The 19,687-nt window shown below is 35.6% G+C and overlaps 1 protein-coding gene and 1 pseudogene across 1 annotated transcript; both read left to right on the forward strand.

Annotated features, from left to right (window-relative positions):
• The first annotated feature begins 2,417 nt into the window (after nucleotides 1-2,417).
• Nucleotides 2,418-3,324, forward strand: LOC133321989 (putative inorganic phosphate cotransporter; annotated as a pseudogene).
• Nucleotides 3,325-8,024: 4,700 nt separating this feature from the next.
• On the forward strand, nucleotides 8,025-10,988 carry LOC133321990 (putative inorganic phosphate cotransporter). The gene is made up of 3 exons (XM_061531057.1): nucleotides 8,025-8,153; nucleotides 8,213-9,286; nucleotides 10,758-10,988. Exons 1-3 carry the CDS (start codon nucleotides 8,025-8,027, stop codon nucleotides 10,986-10,988), a joined length of 1,434 nt encoding a protein of 477 aa, XP_061387041.1.
• Nucleotides 10,989-19,687: the final 8,699 nt, after the last annotated feature.

Genomic DNA, 19,687 nt, shown 5'->3' on the forward strand with positions numbered 1-19,687 from the left:
GACCATACCAATGCGGCTTCAGACCTGGCAAATCCACCATTGACCAGATTTTCACTCTGCGCCAAATTATGGAAAAGACCCACAGACCCAGGATTTGGCGCAGAGTGAAAATCTGGTCAATGGTGGATTTGCCAGGTCTGAAGCCGCATTGGTATGGTCCAATAATGTCATTGACCATTGGCTTCAGTCGGTCACACAGCACGCTGGATAGCACTTTATACGCGATGGGAAGGATACCTATTCGTCGACTATAAAGCCGAATTCGACAGCCCTATCCATTCAGAGGTGTTTAAAGCCATGTCTACGCTCGGCATTCCTGCAAAATTAATACGGCTATACAGGATAGCCTATTGGAGCCCTTCAATACCGAACGAGGATTCAGACAAGGTGACAGTTTGTCGTGTGATCTTTTTAACATCCTACTGGAAAAGGTCATTGGAGACGCAAAGGTGGACAGAAATGACCACTCTGTACACCAAACAACTCGTTACTCGTTTTGAAATTCAGAGATGCTACTATAGTCTAAGTAAGCAGTTTAGAAACAAGGCTACCTCCCTCCAGACCAAACTCACATTTTCCAAGACGCTGATACTACCCGTGCTGTTATATTGATCTGAAGCATGGGTACTTGCACTAGCAGATGAGACAGCTCTTGGGTTGTTTGGAAGAAAAATTCTCCGAAAGATCTACGGGCCGATCTGCGTCGACGGTAAATATCGGCGTCGAATGAAACACGAGCTTTACAATTTATACGCGGACATCGACATAGTCAGTCGTACTGAGCAGCAGCGACTACGGTTGAAAGAAAAATTCTCCGAAATATCTACGGGCCCACCTGCGTCGACGGTGAATATCGGCGTCGAATGAACCACGAGCTTTACAATTTATACGCGGACATCGACATAGTCAGTCGTATTGAGTTGCAGCGACTACGGTGGCTAGGTCATGCTGTGCAAATGAATGAGAATGCCCCAGCTCAAAAGGCATATAAAAGCTAGCGTACTGATGGTTCCCGTAGAAGGGGAAGGTCACGAATCCAACGGAAAGATCAAGTATATTACAAAATCTAGGAAAATGGTATTTTTTGGTAATAATTTTCTGTATAAAAATATGTCAAACTTCATGAACCCTCTACAACAAATTACAGCCACATCGGTGGAAAATTTTGCTAAAGCCTTCAATGTACCGGATATTGATGATTGTCGCTATAAGGAGCGTAAACCAATATATAAATTTTGGTAGGGAACCTAAAAAAATCAATTGACAGTCAAAGCGGTTGGAAAATACGCCAAAGACTTCAAAAATCCCGGATAATAGGGCATGGTGTTTACCTGGAAACTTGCGCCAATATTGATGAGAATCCTAAACATACAATTAAATCCGATTCCGTTGAAAAAGGTTCCCAACTCCAAAAAATAACAAAATTTCCAAATTTATTTTAGTACGGACATTGTATACCTAGTGAGAATCCAAAATCCCAACTTTCGGCTGATTTGCTTGAACAACGTGTCCAATGGTTTCAAAATACCGAATATTGGTGGGTACCATTATATGGGGACTATTCCCAAACATTTGCTAGACAAATGTGGCAACACTCCCCAAAATTCCGACATTTGGGAGGTATAGTTTTTGGGGACCTACACGTCGACGGGTTTGTCTCGTTTGCAATATCAAACATCCTAAGAGCAGTAGCAATGTATATGCAGAAAGCTTTATCTTAAATATTTTGGGTTGTGTGGGGTTTTCAACAGACGGACGGAAATGGCTAATTTCAGAATTGTATTCCGATCAATAATATTCTTTATGGGGCATTTGCAAATTTTCCTACTGTTCTTTAATGTTACTTCGATATATTGCAGTCGTTTAAATATTGGTGTCGCAGTGGTGGCCATGACCAATTCCGGAGCAGCTAACCCCGATTTTCCTGTAAGTAACGACCGTGTAGAGTCCCTTAAATTGTATGCTCTAAATATTTTCACATTTTTTAGGAATTTAAATGGAGCGAAAAGGAAGTCTCTTATATTATATGCAGTTTCTTTTGGAGTTATGTTTGTACACAATTTGTCGGGGGATATTTGTGTAAAAAATTTGGAGCTAAATTGTGAATGAGCGTGGCCACCAGTATTACAGCATTGTTGAGTGCCGCTACGCCATGGTGTATTGGAAGGGGAGGTTGGCGTATTTTTTGTTTAAAACGCATTACACAAGGTGTGGTTCAAGGAATACCTTTTCCCTGTATTTATGAACATTTGGCCAAATGGGTACCATTAAAGGAACGTAATCGTTTGGGAGCTTTTACCTTGTCCGGTGCTGAGTTTGGTACTATATTGGCAATGTCCCTAAGTGGTATTATAGCCAAAGGTCCATGGGGTTGGCCTGGTATCTATTACACATCGGCGGCTATATGATTCACTTGGTGTGTTTTGTGGTTAATTTTTGGTGAAAATAATCCCGAAGAATCAAAATTTATTAGCCCCCAAGAAAAAAGTTATATTGTATAGGAAATTTCACACACTGATGATGATTTTCATAAAAAGAAAATACCATTTCCCTGGAATGCTGTTTTACGTTCAATACCATTCTGTGTCCTAATATTAGCAAGATCAGCCACAAATTGGGGTTTATCGACTATGCAAGCTGAAATACCATCATATCTTGGCGGCGTGCTCAATATGGATATAAAATCGAATGGTTTATATTCTGCCTTGCCGTTTATAGCCATGTGGATTATGGGCTATGTATATATGTTCATAGCCGATATACTGCAACATAAAACTAAAATAAGCTTAACAACATTACGCAAACTATTTAATAGCTTAGGAAGTTGGTTGCCAGCTCTGGGATTGGTTATTATTGGATTTTTAAATGAACAACATAAAACTTTGGCCATTGTTCTGATGACTTTGATTGTGGCCGTAAATAGTGGTAACGTTATTGGCAGTGCTTTAAATATGATTGACTTGGCGCCCAATCATGCTGGTTTCATGATGTCTCTGGTAAATGCTATTGCTAATATTACTAACTTGGTTTCGCCTTTAATTGTGGGCGTGGTGGTTACCGATGTGGTAAGTGTAAATTGCATATATTTTTGTTGTGACATTTTATTAAAATTTAAACTTTTTTTTATTAAATTTCAGACCAACCGCTCTATGTGGCAAATTGTGTTCATCATTGCTGCTGCGATTTTATTTTTTCGGCAATTTGTTTTATATTCTCTTTGGTACTGCTGAAACACAACCCTGGACTGCCGTGGATTATCTTGAAAAGAATGATGACAAGAGGAAGAGTATTTGTGGCTATGATAATAAAATCGAAATTCTATGAATAAATGATTTGATTTAAATCAAACAATGACAAGGCGTTCAAAATACATAATACATATATTGATACCCTCTGAACAAACTTTGCCCTATGACCAAATTACAGACATTTTGTTTTTAACGAACGGTTAGGACCCTGATTTTTGTGTGAAAAATTACAAGATTTGTATTCTATGGCGTATATATTCACTCCTGAAGGAATTAGACCAAAGAAGTTGATATTATATTGAAGTGGTTGACCTTTCGGATGTGGATTTGTATTCAGATATTATTTAGTAACCAATTACCACACTAGAAGGCGGAAGGAATATAGCGCTGACTCCTTTAAAATTTTGCATGAGGTTCCAGTTATGATCAAGGACAACGTATATAATTTTCGGTGATGAAAATCAAGGACATATCATAAGGGATGAAGTGAACCGAAAACTTATTTTTTTGTGTTTTTTCGAGTCGATCTATAGATTTCAATTATAAACCGAACATCACAAAACAACCCAAGGTGAAGGGAATCTGGACAAGTAATTAAAAAAAGGCTGTATGGCTGTAGAAGGGCTGTCCGAATATTACTAATATTATATTCGGAAAATATGTAAGTGTAAGGACCGATCTCTAATCGGTCAAGAGGATGCAAATATCACAAAATATTGCCCAGGTTGTGGTAGTTGTGTAGCGTATCGTATGGTCAACCCCGTCCGATTATATTGCTCCGCTTAATGGTTTCCATTATACAGATTCCAAAGTGATCAGAATTCCAATTATATATTTTGGCAAATATATACAGGTTCCACATTTAGTTCCATTCAGCACTTTTCGAAGACAAAAGTTCAAATTTTCATGACTACCTGCATATATCAATCGTACTTCTAATTTCACTAAATTTGGTACGAGTTTGTACCAAAAACCCTTTGGCACTTCCAAAATCCAAATTGTAACAAATTTAGTGCACATAAATTCGTATTTCCAAAGCTGTCTTCATAGTTCAATCCTACCCTTCAACAGTAATCTAAATTCCAAATCTCATCCAAATTGTACTAAATTTAGTACCATTCAATGCATGTCGTACTCATAAAAAAGAATTTCTAAACATCAATCCTATGCTCTAACATTATTCTAAATACCATCAAAGTCCAAATTGCATAAAATTTAGTACTTTAATTAATCCTGCTTTCAAATAGTAATTATAAGTCAAAGCTCTATCTGTTCACCAAAATCCAAATTGTACTAGATTTGGTACCATTCTCCACTTTTCATACCCATATACCAAAACTATCTCAATGCTACACTCCGACAGTGGTCTTAGTTGCAGCGTTCAGGATTCCAGTTCTACACGTTTTCCAAAGTCAATTGTACCAAATTTAGTAATTTTCGATTTTCTAAAACTTGCTCAATTCTAAACTCCAACAGTAACAATTTCAGAATACCAGCCCTATCCGTTCACATAGATCTAAGTTGTACCATATTTAGTACTTTTCGTATTTCGAATATCCTACACTACCTCAATTATGTATTCTAACAGTAATTTTAATTTCAAACATCAGCTTTCCATTTCTATCCGTTCATTCAAATCTAAATTTAATACAATTTTTTTAGTACACATAGTTACAAATTTTCAAAATTACATACCTCCTACACTTCTAACATTAATTTTAATTCTTAATTTTAGGATTCCCCTTCTGCCCGTTCACACAAACCATTGTACCATAATTAGTACCATTTAGTGCTTTTCGTTTTCTGAAGTACGAAATTCTGATACCTAATTACTATTTTCAGGTTTTCAGCTGCATCCGTTCACCGAAAATTCAAATTGTACTAAACTTAGTATCGGTTAGTACTTTTCGTACCCATAAGTACAAATTTCCTAAACTACCTAAATCCTACACTAAAACAGTCATTTTAATTTCCCAATTTCTGACAGTAATTTTAATTTCAAACATAATCTTTGCACTTCTATCCGTTCACTCAAATCTAAATTTGATACAATTTTTTTTTAGTACACATAGTTACAAATTTTCAAAATTACATACTTTCTACACTTCCAACAATTATTTTAATTCCTAATTTGAGGATTCCTCCTCTGCCCGTTCACACAAACCATTGTACCATAATTAGTACCATTTAGTGCTTTTCGTTAGTAGTTTTCGTACCCATAAGTACAAATTTCCTAAACTACCTAAATCCTACACTAAAACGGTCATTTTAATTCCCAATTTCAAGACTCCAGCTCTACATATTCACCAAAATCGAACTTGTACCAATTTTAGTTATTTTCTTATACATACGTACGATTTTTATAGCTACCTCAATCTTGTACTCCAATTAATTCCCATTTTCAGAATTCTATTTTTATATTGTCAACTTAATACAAATAGTTCCATATTTAGTACCATATAGTACTTTCATACATGTAAATACAAATTTCTCAAATCGTTTCCATACATAAACCCAACTTTCCAACCTGTATGCAATTTTAAGATTCTAGCTATAATTTTGTAAAGTTTTGTACTTTTCATACACTTATGGGTCGAATCCTTTTGTATATCTTTTTAACTTTCCATCAGTGATCCACACTCAAAATTTCAAGGTTCTAGCTGCTGCCCTTCCGTCTGAGCGATGATCCCTCAGTCACAACATTATTTTCATTTACGAATTTCAGGATATTAATAGCTACCTATTATGGGTCGAATCCTTTTGTATATCTTTCTAACTTTCCATAAGTGACCCACATTCCGATTTTCAGAATTCTAGCTTTTCCCGTTTGCTTAATTCAAAGGGTACCATTTAGTACTCAGGCTTATCTCACGCCTACACTTCAACAACAACCCACACTCAAGATTTCAAGCTTCTAGCTTCAGCCATTTCGTTTAGGCGATGGTCTGTCAGTCAGTCACTCACTTATCACTAAACTCTTTTATGTTTTTATACCCTTCACCGCACTATGGTACAGGGTATTATGTCTTTGTGCATATGTTTGTAACAGGCAAAAATAATCGAGATAGACCCATGGTTCCTTTTGAGAATATGCATAGAATCATGTTGTGAGTCGATTTATGCATGTCCGTCTGTCCATGCTAAATTGTAAACAAAGTACAGGTCGCATTTATGATTCGATTTGGATGAAATTTGGCACAGCTCATTTGTTTGGCCCAAGGACGAACCCTATTGAAATTGGGAAAAATCGGTTCAGATTTAGATATAGCTCCCATATATATTTTCGTCCGATTTAAGGAAAATGGCGAACAAAAGTCCCTATATATCTTTCGATTTGCACGAAATTTAGCACAGCGTAATGAATAAGGTCTAGAATGATGTGTGCAAAATTTCGTGAAAATCGGTTCAGATTGAGATATAGCTCCCATATATCGCTTCGCCCGATTTTAGGTAAATAGTCCAAAAAAGTCCCTGGAAATCTTTTGACTTGCACGAAATTTGGCACAGCGTAATGAATAAGGTTTAGAATTATGTCTGCTAAGTTTCATGAAAGTCGGTTCAGATTTAGATATAGCTCCTATATATATTTTCGTCCGATTTAATGTAACTGGTGCACCAAAGTCCCTATATATCTTTTGATTTGCACGAAATTTGGCACGGCGTAATGAATTAGGTCTAGAATGATGTGTGCAAAGTTTCGTGAAAATCGGTTCAGATTTAAATATAGCTTCCATATATATTTTCGTCCGATTTAATGTAAATGTCCACCAAAGTCCCTATATATATTTCGATTTGCACGAAATTTTGCACAGTGTAATGAACTAGGTATAATGATGTGTGTTAAGTTTCCTGGAAATCGGTTCAAATTTAGATATAGCTCCAATATATATTTTCGTCCGATTTATTGTAACTGGTGCACCAAAGTCCCTATATATCTTTCGATTTGCAGGAAATTTGGCACAGCGTAATGAATTAGGTCTAGAATGATGTGTGCAAAGTTTCGTGAAAATCGGTTCAGATTTAAATATAGCTCCCATATATATTTTCGTCCGATTTAATGTAAATGGTCCACCAAAGTCCCTATATATCTTTCGATTTGCACGAAATTTGGCACAGCGTATTGAATTAGGTCTGGAATGATGTGTGTAAGTTTCCTGAAATCGATTCAGATTTAGATATAGCTTCTATATCTGGCCATATGAAAAATTTTGTATCGGTTGCAGAATGACTTGTTTATGGATCCAATTTAATTTTACTGATCCTTTACAAATGCGACGTCTGTTAGGATTCATCTGTTGAATATACCCAAAGTGGTGAAGGGTATCATATAGTCGGCCCCGTCCGACTTTACTACTTTCCTTACCGTTTTTTTTTTAATATTGGACTTAGCTTTTTTCCCACACAATGTAGTGATGATATTGTGGTCACTTTTAGTACATATTACTCTCATTACACATTGTACTCTTTTTCTCTTTGTTATCTATCAAACTCTGTACTAAAATGTTGTGTTATCTTTCAGAACTGTTCTTTTGTTTGCTTTGTTCTTCTTTTCGTTTTTGGGTAACACGAGTTGTAAATAGAAATTTTGATTTTTAATGGAATAAAATAAATGCAGTGATAATTGAAATAAATAAGGTGATTACAATGGAATGTGTTATGGGACTTCAAAGTTCCGGGAAATTTCAGTCTTTCATCCCCCAATTTTTTTTTTTTTTATATGACATATTTAATATTCATTCCCTATATATATTTTTTTTTATTTATTTAGGCCTCATTATGTTGATACGGTACGTTCAAGCTTCGCTACTTTTTATTGCATTGGTGGCTATGCATTTTAGTCGTGTGAATATCGGAGTTGCTGTGGTTGCCATGACAGATGCCAATAGCACAAATCCTAATTTTCCCGTAAGTTAAATTCAATATTTTATTCTATAAAATAATACAGTCATTTGTCGTTGCTTCAGGAATTCAAATGGAATGAACGACAAATTTCCTATATCCTGTCGAGTTTCTTTTGGGGATTCTGTGTGACCCAGCTACCCGGCGGATTTCTGTGCAGACGTTATGGTGCCAAATTTATTATGGGCATGGCAATATTCTTCTCCGGTGTGTTAAGTGCCATTACGCCGTGGTGCGTTAACTGGGGTGGCTGGCAGGCTTTGTGCGTCATACGAATATTACTGGGATTGGCACAAGGTTTGGTAATGCCCTGCGTGTTCGATCATCTGGCCAAATGGTCACCTTTAGAAGAACGCAACCGTTTGGGTGGATTAAGTCAAAGTGGCTACGATTGTGGTATGGTCTTGGCCATGGGTTTGAGTGGTATAATTGCTGAAAGTTGTATGGGATGGCCAGGAATTTCATATAGCTCAGCGGGACTTTGTATCGTTTGGTTCCTGTTATGGCAGGTGTTTGGTTCCAGCAATCCCGGCGACTCAAGTTTTGTATCGGCCAGCGAAAAATTCTATATCACCTCATCGAATGCCCACGAGGATACATTTCATGAGGGAAATATCGCTGTACCGTGGAAGGCAATATTCACATCGGTACCCTTTATGGCTCTGCTGATTACAAGATCTGCCGAAATGTGGGGTTTAACCACCTTGGAATCACAAATACCCTCATATTTTCATGGTGTCCTTAATGTGGAAATCAAAACGAATGCCTTCTTCTCGGCCTTGCCCTTCATTGGCAGTTGGTTAATGTCCTATGTGTTTATGTTCATGGCAGATGTTTTGCAGGAACGTAAAATTGTATCGCTGACCACATTACGTAAAATATTCAATAGCGTCGCATTTTGGATACCCGCCCTAGGTTTCATTGCTATTGGATTTTTGGATGAGAACAACAATGAGATGGCATTGTTTTTAATAACGCTCAGTAATGCCATAAATAGTGGCGAGACAATTGGTAGCTCGCTGAATGTTATTGATTTGTCACCCACTCATGCTGGGTTGTTGTATTCCATAATCAATACGGTGGCCAGTATTGTGGCATTGTTGTCACCACTTGCTGTGGGATTTATTGTTACGGATGTGGTGAGTGTTGATTTTTTAGTTATAGTATTCTAAGGGTAAAAAAGGCGAGGTTTTTTTAAAAAAATAAATTTTCAAGATCAGAGGCGTGGATTTCTTAATGAATATTTTTTCTGAAGACTATCAGAGGCGTGGATTTTATGAAATTTTTTTTCTGAAGACTATCAGAGGCATAGATTTTATGAAAATGTATTTTTTTAAATAATATTTTTCCAAGGAGACTATCAGAGGCGTGGATTTTTTTAAGAGAATATTTTTCCAAGGAGACTATCAGAGGCGTGGATTTTTTTAAGAGAATATTTTTCCAAGGAGACTATCAGAGGCGTGGATTTTTTTAAGAGAATATTTTTCCAAGGAGACTATCAGAGGCGTGGATTTTTTATGATAATATATTTCCAAGGAGACTATCAGAGGCGTGGATTTTTTAAAGAATATTTTTCCAAGGAGACTATCAGAGGCGTGGATTTTTTAAAGAATATTTTTCCATGGAGACTATCAGAGGCGTGGATTTTTTAAGGAATATTTTTCCAAGGAGACTATCAGAGGCGTGGATTTTTTAAAGAATATTTTTCCAAGGAGACTATCAGAGGCGTGGATTTTTTAAGGAATATTTTTCCAAGGAGACTATCAGAGGCGTGGATTTTTTAAAGAATATTTTTCCAAGGAGACTATCAGAGGCGTGGATTTTTTAAAGAATATTTTTCCAAGGAGACTATCAGAGGCGTGGATTTTTTAAAGAACATTTTTCCAAGGAGACTATCAGAGGCGTGGATTTTTTAAAGAACATTTTTCCAAGGAGACTATCAGAGGCGTGGATTTTTTAAAGAATATTTTTCCAAGGAGACTATCAGAGGCGTGGATTTGTTAAAGAATATTTTTCCAAGAAGACTATCAGAGGCGTGGATTTTTTAAAGAATATTTTTCCAAGGAGACTATCAGAGGCGTGGATTTGTTAAAGAATATTTTTCCAAGAAGACTATCAGAGGCGTGGATTTTTTAAAGAATATTTTTCCAAGGAGACTATCAGAGGCGTGGATTTTTTAAAGAATATTTTCCCAAGGAGACTTTCAGAGGCGTGGATTTTTTAAACACTGTCACAGGCGTGAGGATTTTAAAGACTGTCACATGCGTGGGGTTTTTACAGACTGTCACAGGCGTGGATTTTTTAAACACTGTCACAGGCGTGAGGTTTTTAAAGACTGTCGCATGCGTGGGGTTTTTACTGACTGTCTCAGGCGTGGATTTTTTAAACACTGTCACAGGCGTGAGGTTTTTAAAGACTGTCACATGCGTGGGGTTTTTACAGACTGTCACAGGCGTGGGGGTTTTCAAGAATATTTTTCCAAGGAGACTATCGGAGGCGTGGATTTTTTAAAGACTGGATTTTTTAATAAAAATGTTTGTTTAACGACTGTCACAGGCTTGGTGGTTTTAAAAAAGTATTTTTTTAAAGATAATAAAATTGTATTTTCAGCACAATCGCTATCAATGGCAAGTGGTATTTGTCATAGCTGCTGGGATTTTTATTGTCGGTAATCTATTGTTCATAATATTCGGCACCGCTGAAACACAATCCTGGAATTCTGAAGATTACCTACCGTCCGACGATACCGACAACGAATGGCATAGCTATAAAAGTAATTTTAGTGATTTAGAAACAATGCCCAATCACCAACAAGTTGATTATCAAAATAATAAAATATAGGTTAGGATTAAGCGCCTTCAAAAAAATATAGTATATGTAATTTTGTAAATATGTACAATATATTTATATAGAAATGTAATGTGATATATGATACTTGCTTGAATATTTGTTATTAAACTATATTGTTATAAATATAAACAATAAAATTAAAACGATATAAATTATTAAAAAATTCTATTCTTGCATGGCTTTTTTATTTCACCAGTTTTATATTTCGTACTATCCCCCAAAGTATGCTTCAATAAATATAATTTGAATGTTGCGTTGCCAAGTTGTTAACACGCGAGGGAGGAGTAGACATGGTTATTGTTAAATTAAATTTTCGGTGGATATAATGTTAACATTGAAGATTCCAATTAAATTTTCGGTGGATATATTGTTAACATTGAAGATTCCACAGGAAAAAAATAAATTAAATTAAAATTAATAAAAAATCAAACATTGTTGCTACTACAAATGGGGTAGAAAATATTAACATTATTGTTATTTGTTCTGGTTATTAATAATATTAATAGAATTCGTCTTAAGCCGATTATATTTGTCGGCCAAATTTCATCGCTATTTGCCTTCGACTCAAAAATACTCGCATAGACAAACATTTGTTCAGTATATTTACTATAAATAGGCCTTTAAGAAAAGAATAGTGGCCACTTTTAAAAGAAATCAATTCATTTTGTAAGTGTAAAAATTTGCACCTTAATTTCGCCAAAATTTAGTCATGGAAATCAGACCAATATCATCCAAAACACTTTAAATTGTGTGAATCATTCGGCGAAACTTTTCGTAATAGTAACCTAAACGGTAGCCGGCATCGTAAACATTTACTATTAATCTCGTCAAAACACCCGTATTTCTCCTAATTTATTGTTTGTTCCCTAATAATTTAAAAGTTGCTCAAAAATGTGTGAAATATTAAGTGAAATCGTAAATAAAAAGTAATCGGAAAGATATTGATAAGGGAAAAAATAGTTCAAATTGGAATTTGTTATAAACTATTTGAGAAACTGTAAAGCGTAAAATTCTATGACGATTTAAACATGTCCGTCTGTCGGTTGTAATCACTCTAGCCTCTAAATGAATTTAGATAGATTGCTAACATTTTGTATAGAGATGTCTTTTGTCTGCAGGTCAAGTTCGAAATGGGATATATCGGTCCACGTTTAAGCATAGACACCATATAAGGGTACCCCCAAATTTTCGGTATTTTGGAGTTCTTGAGCTCGTTTTTAAACCGAAATCGTTGAAATTTGGTACATTGTTTTCGTATTGCGTACAAAATTTCTCTACTAAAAATTATAAATATACGTCCATTTTGTATGGTCGCCCCCATTTCGTGTTGGTACCACATTCCCCACTACTAAAAATTATATAGGTCCACTTTTTCAATCGACTTCCCTGTAATTTGGTATTTTGTAGTCGTACTTGGTAACAAATCTCCATCCCAAAATTTATTTATATTAACCCCATTTAGGGGTAGTCCCCATATAACACTAATGTTTATATTAATTATACCCTCAGCCTTATTGCTAATGAGAGTATATACACTTTGATATGGTAAAAATGAGCCTCTTCAAAATATTAGTTTTAAACCCATGTTTCTTTGGACAAATCCGTTTCAGACTATTTGGAGTAAATTTACAAATGTCCGTCTATCTGGCCGGCTGATGCGCACGATAAATCTCGAAGGGAGTATCCAATTTAATCCAAACTTTGCTCATCCAAACTTTGCTTATTTATACTAAACTTTGCATATTTATACTCCCCACAAAATAGTCTATCTTATGCAAAAAAAAAAAAAAAAATTATAATATCATGCGAATGGATCATCCGTTTTAAACCAAACCATTGGTCAACTCCTTCTGGTTCCTCCCCCAAAAAGGATCCAAATTTTATAAATATATTCAATATCAGTCGAATGGAATGTAGGAATTGAACCAAACTTCCCTCAGTTTATACCCTACATAATATGGAATTTTAATGCCTACACTATGTAATCAATAATGGTCATCCTTTATGTATATCCCCGCATAAAACTTTGCCCTCTAAATTGCAGTATTTTCAGGAATTTATACACATTTTCCTCCCTACCATGCGTCATCAATATCGGACCTAGGGTTGAGATTTTGAGATATTAAAAAATCCCCTTTAAAAATTCGTGTGCATTATGGCTTACAACAATCGCTTGACACAATTGTCGGTATAGATCCACTTTTTGGTATATTCCATATATCCCCCATTATTCCTTACATCAGAAGTCTCGACAGTATGCCAATACTCTAAAATATGTGAATATATGTCATTCGTTTGTTATAAAAGGACAAATCGATTGTAAATCGATCGATATGTAAATCGATTTAAAGCAAATATATATCGGACACCCGTTGAATATTTGGAACCCAATAAACACGAAGTCAGAACTATAAGAACTATATCCAAATATGGAACAATCATCATTTACTTATAATGGAAGGAAAACATATATGGGAGCTACATCCAAATCTGAACCGATTTAAATAAAACTTGGCACATGTTAGACTACTCTAACTTTAGTACGTTGTGCAACATTTGGTGACAATCTGCGTAACCTTGGGTCTTTGGTGCACAATTGACTTAAAATCGGACGAAACTATATGGAAGCTATATATAAATCCGATTTTAACAAAGCTTTACAAACATCGTTCTGGACCTAATTCAGTATGCTGTGCAAAATTTGGTGCCAATCGGCTTAACTTTGGATATTTGGTGCACCATTTACATTAAATTGGACGAAAATATATAGGGGAGCTTTATCTTAATCGGAGCCGATTTTCACGAAACTTAACACACATCATTCTAGACATAATTCAGTACGCTGCGCCAAATTTCGTGCAAATCGAAAGATATAAAGGGACTTTGGTACACCATTTCCTTAAATCGGACGAAAATATATATGAGAGCTAAATCTAAATCTTAACCGATTTTCTCGAAACTTAACACACGTTATTCTAGACTTATTTCAGTACGATATGCCAAATTTCGTGAAAATCGAAAGATATATATGGTTTTTGGTGCACAATTTACATAAAATCAGACGAAAAAATATATATGAGAGCTGTATCTAAATCTGATCCAATTTTCACAAAACTTAAAACACATTATTATTGACTTAATTCTGTAAGATGTGCCAAATTTCGTGCAAATCGAATGATGAGCTATATCTAAATCTGAACCGATGTTCACGAAACTTAACACACACCACTCTAGACTTCATTCAGTACGCTATGCCAAATTTCGTGCAAATTGAAAGATATGTAGGGACTTTGGTGCCCCATTTACAATTAATCGGACTAAAGTATATATTGGAGCTATATCTAAATCTGAACTGATTTTTCTCAATTTCAATAGGGTTCGTTCTTGGGCCAAATAGATGAGCTGTGCAAATTCCATCCAATTCGGATCATAAATGCAACCTGTACATTGTTTACAATTTAACATGGACAGACAGACGGACGGGCATGCATAAATCGACTCAGAAAGAGATTCTATGCATATTCTCAAATGGGACCACGTGTCTATCTCGTTTCCTTTTGCCTGTTACAAAACATATGCACAAAGACATAATACCCTGTACCACAGTGTGGTGAAGGGTATAGTCATTGTGGCGCCCGTTCCGCTGAAAATATCCCTGATGTAGGTGAAAGTGTAAGCGAAGGACTGATTAAGTCGGTTTCTCGTCGTTCTCAGGAATTTGGACTACCTTACGGCACTTTATTTATAACGTATTTATCATTTAGATATGCACATACATCCATAGTCCAGCTTACGCAAAATCTGAAACCACTTGACAAATTCACAACGTCGTAGATTGAAAAATAGAAGGTGGAATCAGCCATGCAACGCATTTCTTCATAAACAAAATCGTCGTAAAGTCCCCAAGTAATTGAATAGAAGCCATTGCATCCAGAAAATGTCCCTGTTTGATTCGTTCTTTGGTCCAAAGGTGTTATTGGACCGTCAATTCGGAGCGTTATGGACATATGAACACCGGCATTTTTTGTTGGGTGCTATTACTAAATACGACTTGGAAACTATGTGGTATCAAGAAGACATTGTCAAATGCTACCCAACTCAAGTGAGGATATCAACTGGCCACCAAGACCATGTGATTTGACACCATTGAAATTTTTGTATAACAAAAATATTGTATATGTGTTTTATTTACGTTTACTTTTGAAACCACTAAATTAATAACCCTGTATTTAGTTTGCAGTTCAAGAAAATAAACCCCTCAAAATATTGTTGCACAGTGCAATCTGTGACATTTTTTATTTTTATATTTAAACCAGTGAGCGGAGCAGTATAGTCGGACGGGGCCGACCATACCATATGCTACACAACTATCACGGAACTCAAATTTTCTGCGGATGTATGTCAACTAATTTTCAGCACAGCCCTTGTGTACTTGTCCAGATTCCCTTCAACATAGGTTGTGTTGTGATGTTCGGTTTTGAATTGTGGCCTATAGGTCGAATGGAAAAAAATTTAATGATTCCAAAATAATTACTAAATCATCACGAAGGCTTTGTCCTTGACCATAACTGGAACTTCGTGGAAAATTTCAAACTGATCATCGCTATATTTCCGCCCTATAGTGTGATAATAGGTTACTAAATAATATCAGAATACGTACAAACCTGTAAATATTTTCTTGTAACTCACACATCCGAATATATACAACAATATAATTGGTATCAATTTAAAGGCCAACCACTCCTCATGCAAAATTTCATGGGTTTAGGACCAATATTTCGCGGACCAATATTTTGGGGCTGCACAAAGCTATAAAACCCTGGCAACATATTGTGTAGGGTATAAACAATTATAATATATATTTTTTATTTTTTCTTAGTTCCCTATTTATAATCAGTATTTGTTTTTTGTTCATTCACATTAGCTATCTTATAAATTCCAACAACGTTTTTTATAAAACGTCCATCGAACGTCATTAGCATGTAGGTTAGTAATCGGTGGTTTTTGCAAACGTATTTGGTCATCACTGCCATTTCTGTAACGAGCGCCGGTTTTTAAAATTCAAGTTCATGACGTTATAGTGTTTTATTTATCTTTATTTTATTATTACTGTTTTTTTGTTTAATATTTATTTTGTTTATTTTTTCGGCAAATTTTGTTAGTTATTTGTCTGTCAGTTAGTCAAGCAGTCCGTAAACAATTAAGGCTACCACTTTGACTTAAATGAAAAACAAAAAATAAATGCACATGAGAACGAATCTGTTTTGCATACAAACGATCATGTAAAATTTTTGATTGTTGATTCTATTTGATAAACAATTGCCAAGCGGCATATAATTCATATTTTAATGTTGATTATCATTGGCGGAACACTGGCTGTGACCAGTGAGACGTGGCGTACATGTTGATCCTAAACTTGAAATATGATGAGGCCTACGAGCTTGTGGAGACGAATATGGTAGCAGTGGAAATAATTTATAAATACCAATTGGTATTTGCTAAAGAATATTTGTTTTTTTTGCAAGGTACTACCGTTCTTTTTCATGCCCAAAACATTTGAATGCACTCATATTATCAAAATTGTCATAAAAGTCATAAAGAATCTGCACATGATGGCCATTAAAATCGAAGATCAATGTAGATCATTTATTTATTGTTTCTTCTGATTATATTCAAATTTCCATGTGTAGATATGTTGTAGTCGAATGTCTTGAAAAAAGTACCATGAGTAAAGTACCTAATAAAATTACTGAATTTCACGGTTTTTTTTTTTTGTTGTTTACTTTGTTAGGCTCGTTTCAATAAATACATTTGAATCAAATGCAATCAGAGGTAATATTGAGCGACTATTATATGTCGTATTTATGTATACGTGTTAACATAAGTGTACTAAAATTGCGTAATTACATATAAAAATTAGATAAGCTAAAAAAGGTTAAAAAGTAAAATGTCATGAAGTTAGTCTCGGCCGAACTCTTCATACCCTCCATCATGTTGTGGACATACAAAAGTTTTTAATGGGGATAATGTCTAAATATGGACATACGTCGAAGAGCTTCTACAAAGATGCTTTTCAACCTACGAGCACCCTGAATGGCCAATTTATGCTGCTTTGGTGGGTCCCGAACTGCAGAAACTGTTTCGTTATATGGTAGCTATATATCTTCGAAAACTTTTGCAAGGATTGATTCGTTGGCCTTCCTAGGATTCCTTGAACACCCCAAATGCGACAATTTTGTTTATACACATACTTATAGACTGAGCAAGGTGCTTCATTCTTCCTAAAAATTCTTTCTATCCGTATCTACGATTTTGTGAATGGTGAGCTGGTTAAAGTTTTTAAGTGAGATAGACTTTATATGGATGTAAGTGTAGATCAAATACAAAGTGTGCCATAATGTGCCGTAAGAAGTCCTAATTCTAAGAACGGAATCGACACATTCGGGTCTTGGGCGACACTTTCACTGATAGCAGGGATAGATCAAGCGGAACGATCGAATCGATGATGCACAGGACTTACAAAAATTGTAACCGATCCAGTTTGTGTGGGAGATACTAGAAGAAGTAGACCGATAAGTCCCATCTCCCATATGGTTAAAATATTAGGTTATGCGATGTTTGGTTTGAATCAGATGCTTTATTGGCATGCTATTATACAAAGTATTTTCAACACAATTTTGACCATATCATGGGGGAAGATACAAGAAGAAGAGAAATTTCCCCATCTTCGAAATCAGTTTGAGTTTGAAAGAAATGTTACGATGCACAGGTTTGGATCAAATCCGACATTCCATTAGCCTAATATTGAACATTTTTACACTTTGTGGAGAAGGTACAAGATGGAGTGAACCAATGGGTCCCATTTTCGGACTTGGTAAGGATACTAGATTGTGCAAAGTTTGATTCAAATCGGAAATTCGGATCGCCTGATATGATAAAATTAATTTTGAGCAAAATTTTGAAAATTTTATGAGGGAGGTACCGAAAGGAGTTGGAACAAATAATACGATGTGCAAAGCTTGTATGAAATCGGTTATTCCCTTCAAGAGCTATCGGGCACACTAGACGGCTAGACATACGGACGGACACACAGACATTTGTGAAAAGACTCCAAATTGTCTGAAACGGATTTGGTCCACAGAAACATGGGGTCTAAAACCAATATTTCTATGAACATTTTTGCCGTATCAAAGTGTATATACCTTAATTAGCCTGAGGGCTGAGGGTATAATAAGCCATATTGCTGAGGGTGTAATCAATGAGCGGAGCAGTATAGTTGGGCAACTATCACGGAACTCTAACTTTCTGGCCATGTATATTCCGAATCTGAATAGTATTTCGCAATATTGGCACCCTCTTGACCGATTAGCTCCTCTTCATATTGACATATTATCCGAATATATTGTTCCAGAGTTGAACACACTGAATGTTGTCAAAACAGCCCTTATAATAAATTTGCCAGATTGCCTTCTCTATAAGTAGTGTTGTGCTGTTGGGCTTATAATTATGGTATATAGAGTAACTTAAAAAAAAAACACTAAAAAAAAGGTTTTCGTTTTTCCGGTCTATGTTCTTCAGAAGAAATCATTGCAATTATTCACATAAAATTCTTAGTCCATTTGACCCGATAAATATTGACTGATTATCATGAAAATAGTCATGCTGGGGCAGCTTCTTTTCTCCGATTAAAATTTCATGATGTTCGTGTGATAATTGTGGCGTCTAGAGCGGCTCTAAACATTAACGGATCATTAGGTATTCAAAGGGGTCTTCTTGGACCTGAACTGAACCTATGTTTAAATTTCCGTGACGATTGGTCCATAACTGTGGCATGTACTGTGATTCCAAATTATAATGAACTCAGCTAGTCCTGATATGACGATCTGTATACTAAAATGTGGGTCCAAAAACTCTCTGGGCCACACAAAACTATAATACCCGTACAACATAGTTACGTAGGGTATAAAAATCCAAGTATCGACTAAGTTTTCGATTTATGTAGGCAATGCTAATGCAGTTTTTCCATGACAGGGGTTAAACGAAGTTAGTCTTGGAGGAATGTGACTTATGCTAAAATGTTTCAAAATTTAGGTCTTTTGTAGGCGAGATATTTAAAGGAATTACACAATATTGAGTATATTTACAATTGGTCTACGATTGGAAATATTTCAACGGCTTATATTGTTTCTTTTTATACCCTTCACCACACTGTGGTACAGGGTATTGTCTTTGTGCATATGTTTGTAACAGGCAAAAGGAAATGAGATAGACACATAGTTCCTTTTGAGAATATGCATAGAATCACTTTTTAAGTCGCTTTATGCATGTCCGTCCGTCCGTCCGTCCGCCCGTCTGTCTGTCCATGTTAAATTGTAAACAAGGTACAGGTCACATTTATTATCAGAATTGGATGAAATTTGGCATACGTCACTTATTTGGTCCAAGGAACCCTATTGAAATTGGGAAAAATCGGTTCAGATTTAGATATAGCTCCCATATATATTTTTGTCCGATTTAAGGTAAATGGTGCCCCAATGTCCCTAAATATCTTTCGATTTGCACGAAATTTGGCACAGCGTATTGAACATAGTCTAGAATGATGTGTGTTAAGTTTCGTGAAAATAGGTCCACGTTTAGGCATAGCTTCCATATAAGGGTACCACCCAAATTTTCAATATTTTAAGGTTCTT

This window comes from Musca vetustissima, unplaced genomic scaffold (genome assembly GCF_032173495.1).
Source record: "Musca vetustissima isolate MV318-11 ecotype Yass unplaced genomic scaffold, APGP_CSIRO_Mvet_v1 utg77436, whole genome shotgun sequence".
Lineage (NCBI taxonomy): Eukaryota > Metazoa > Arthropoda > Insecta > Diptera > Muscidae > Musca > Musca vetustissima.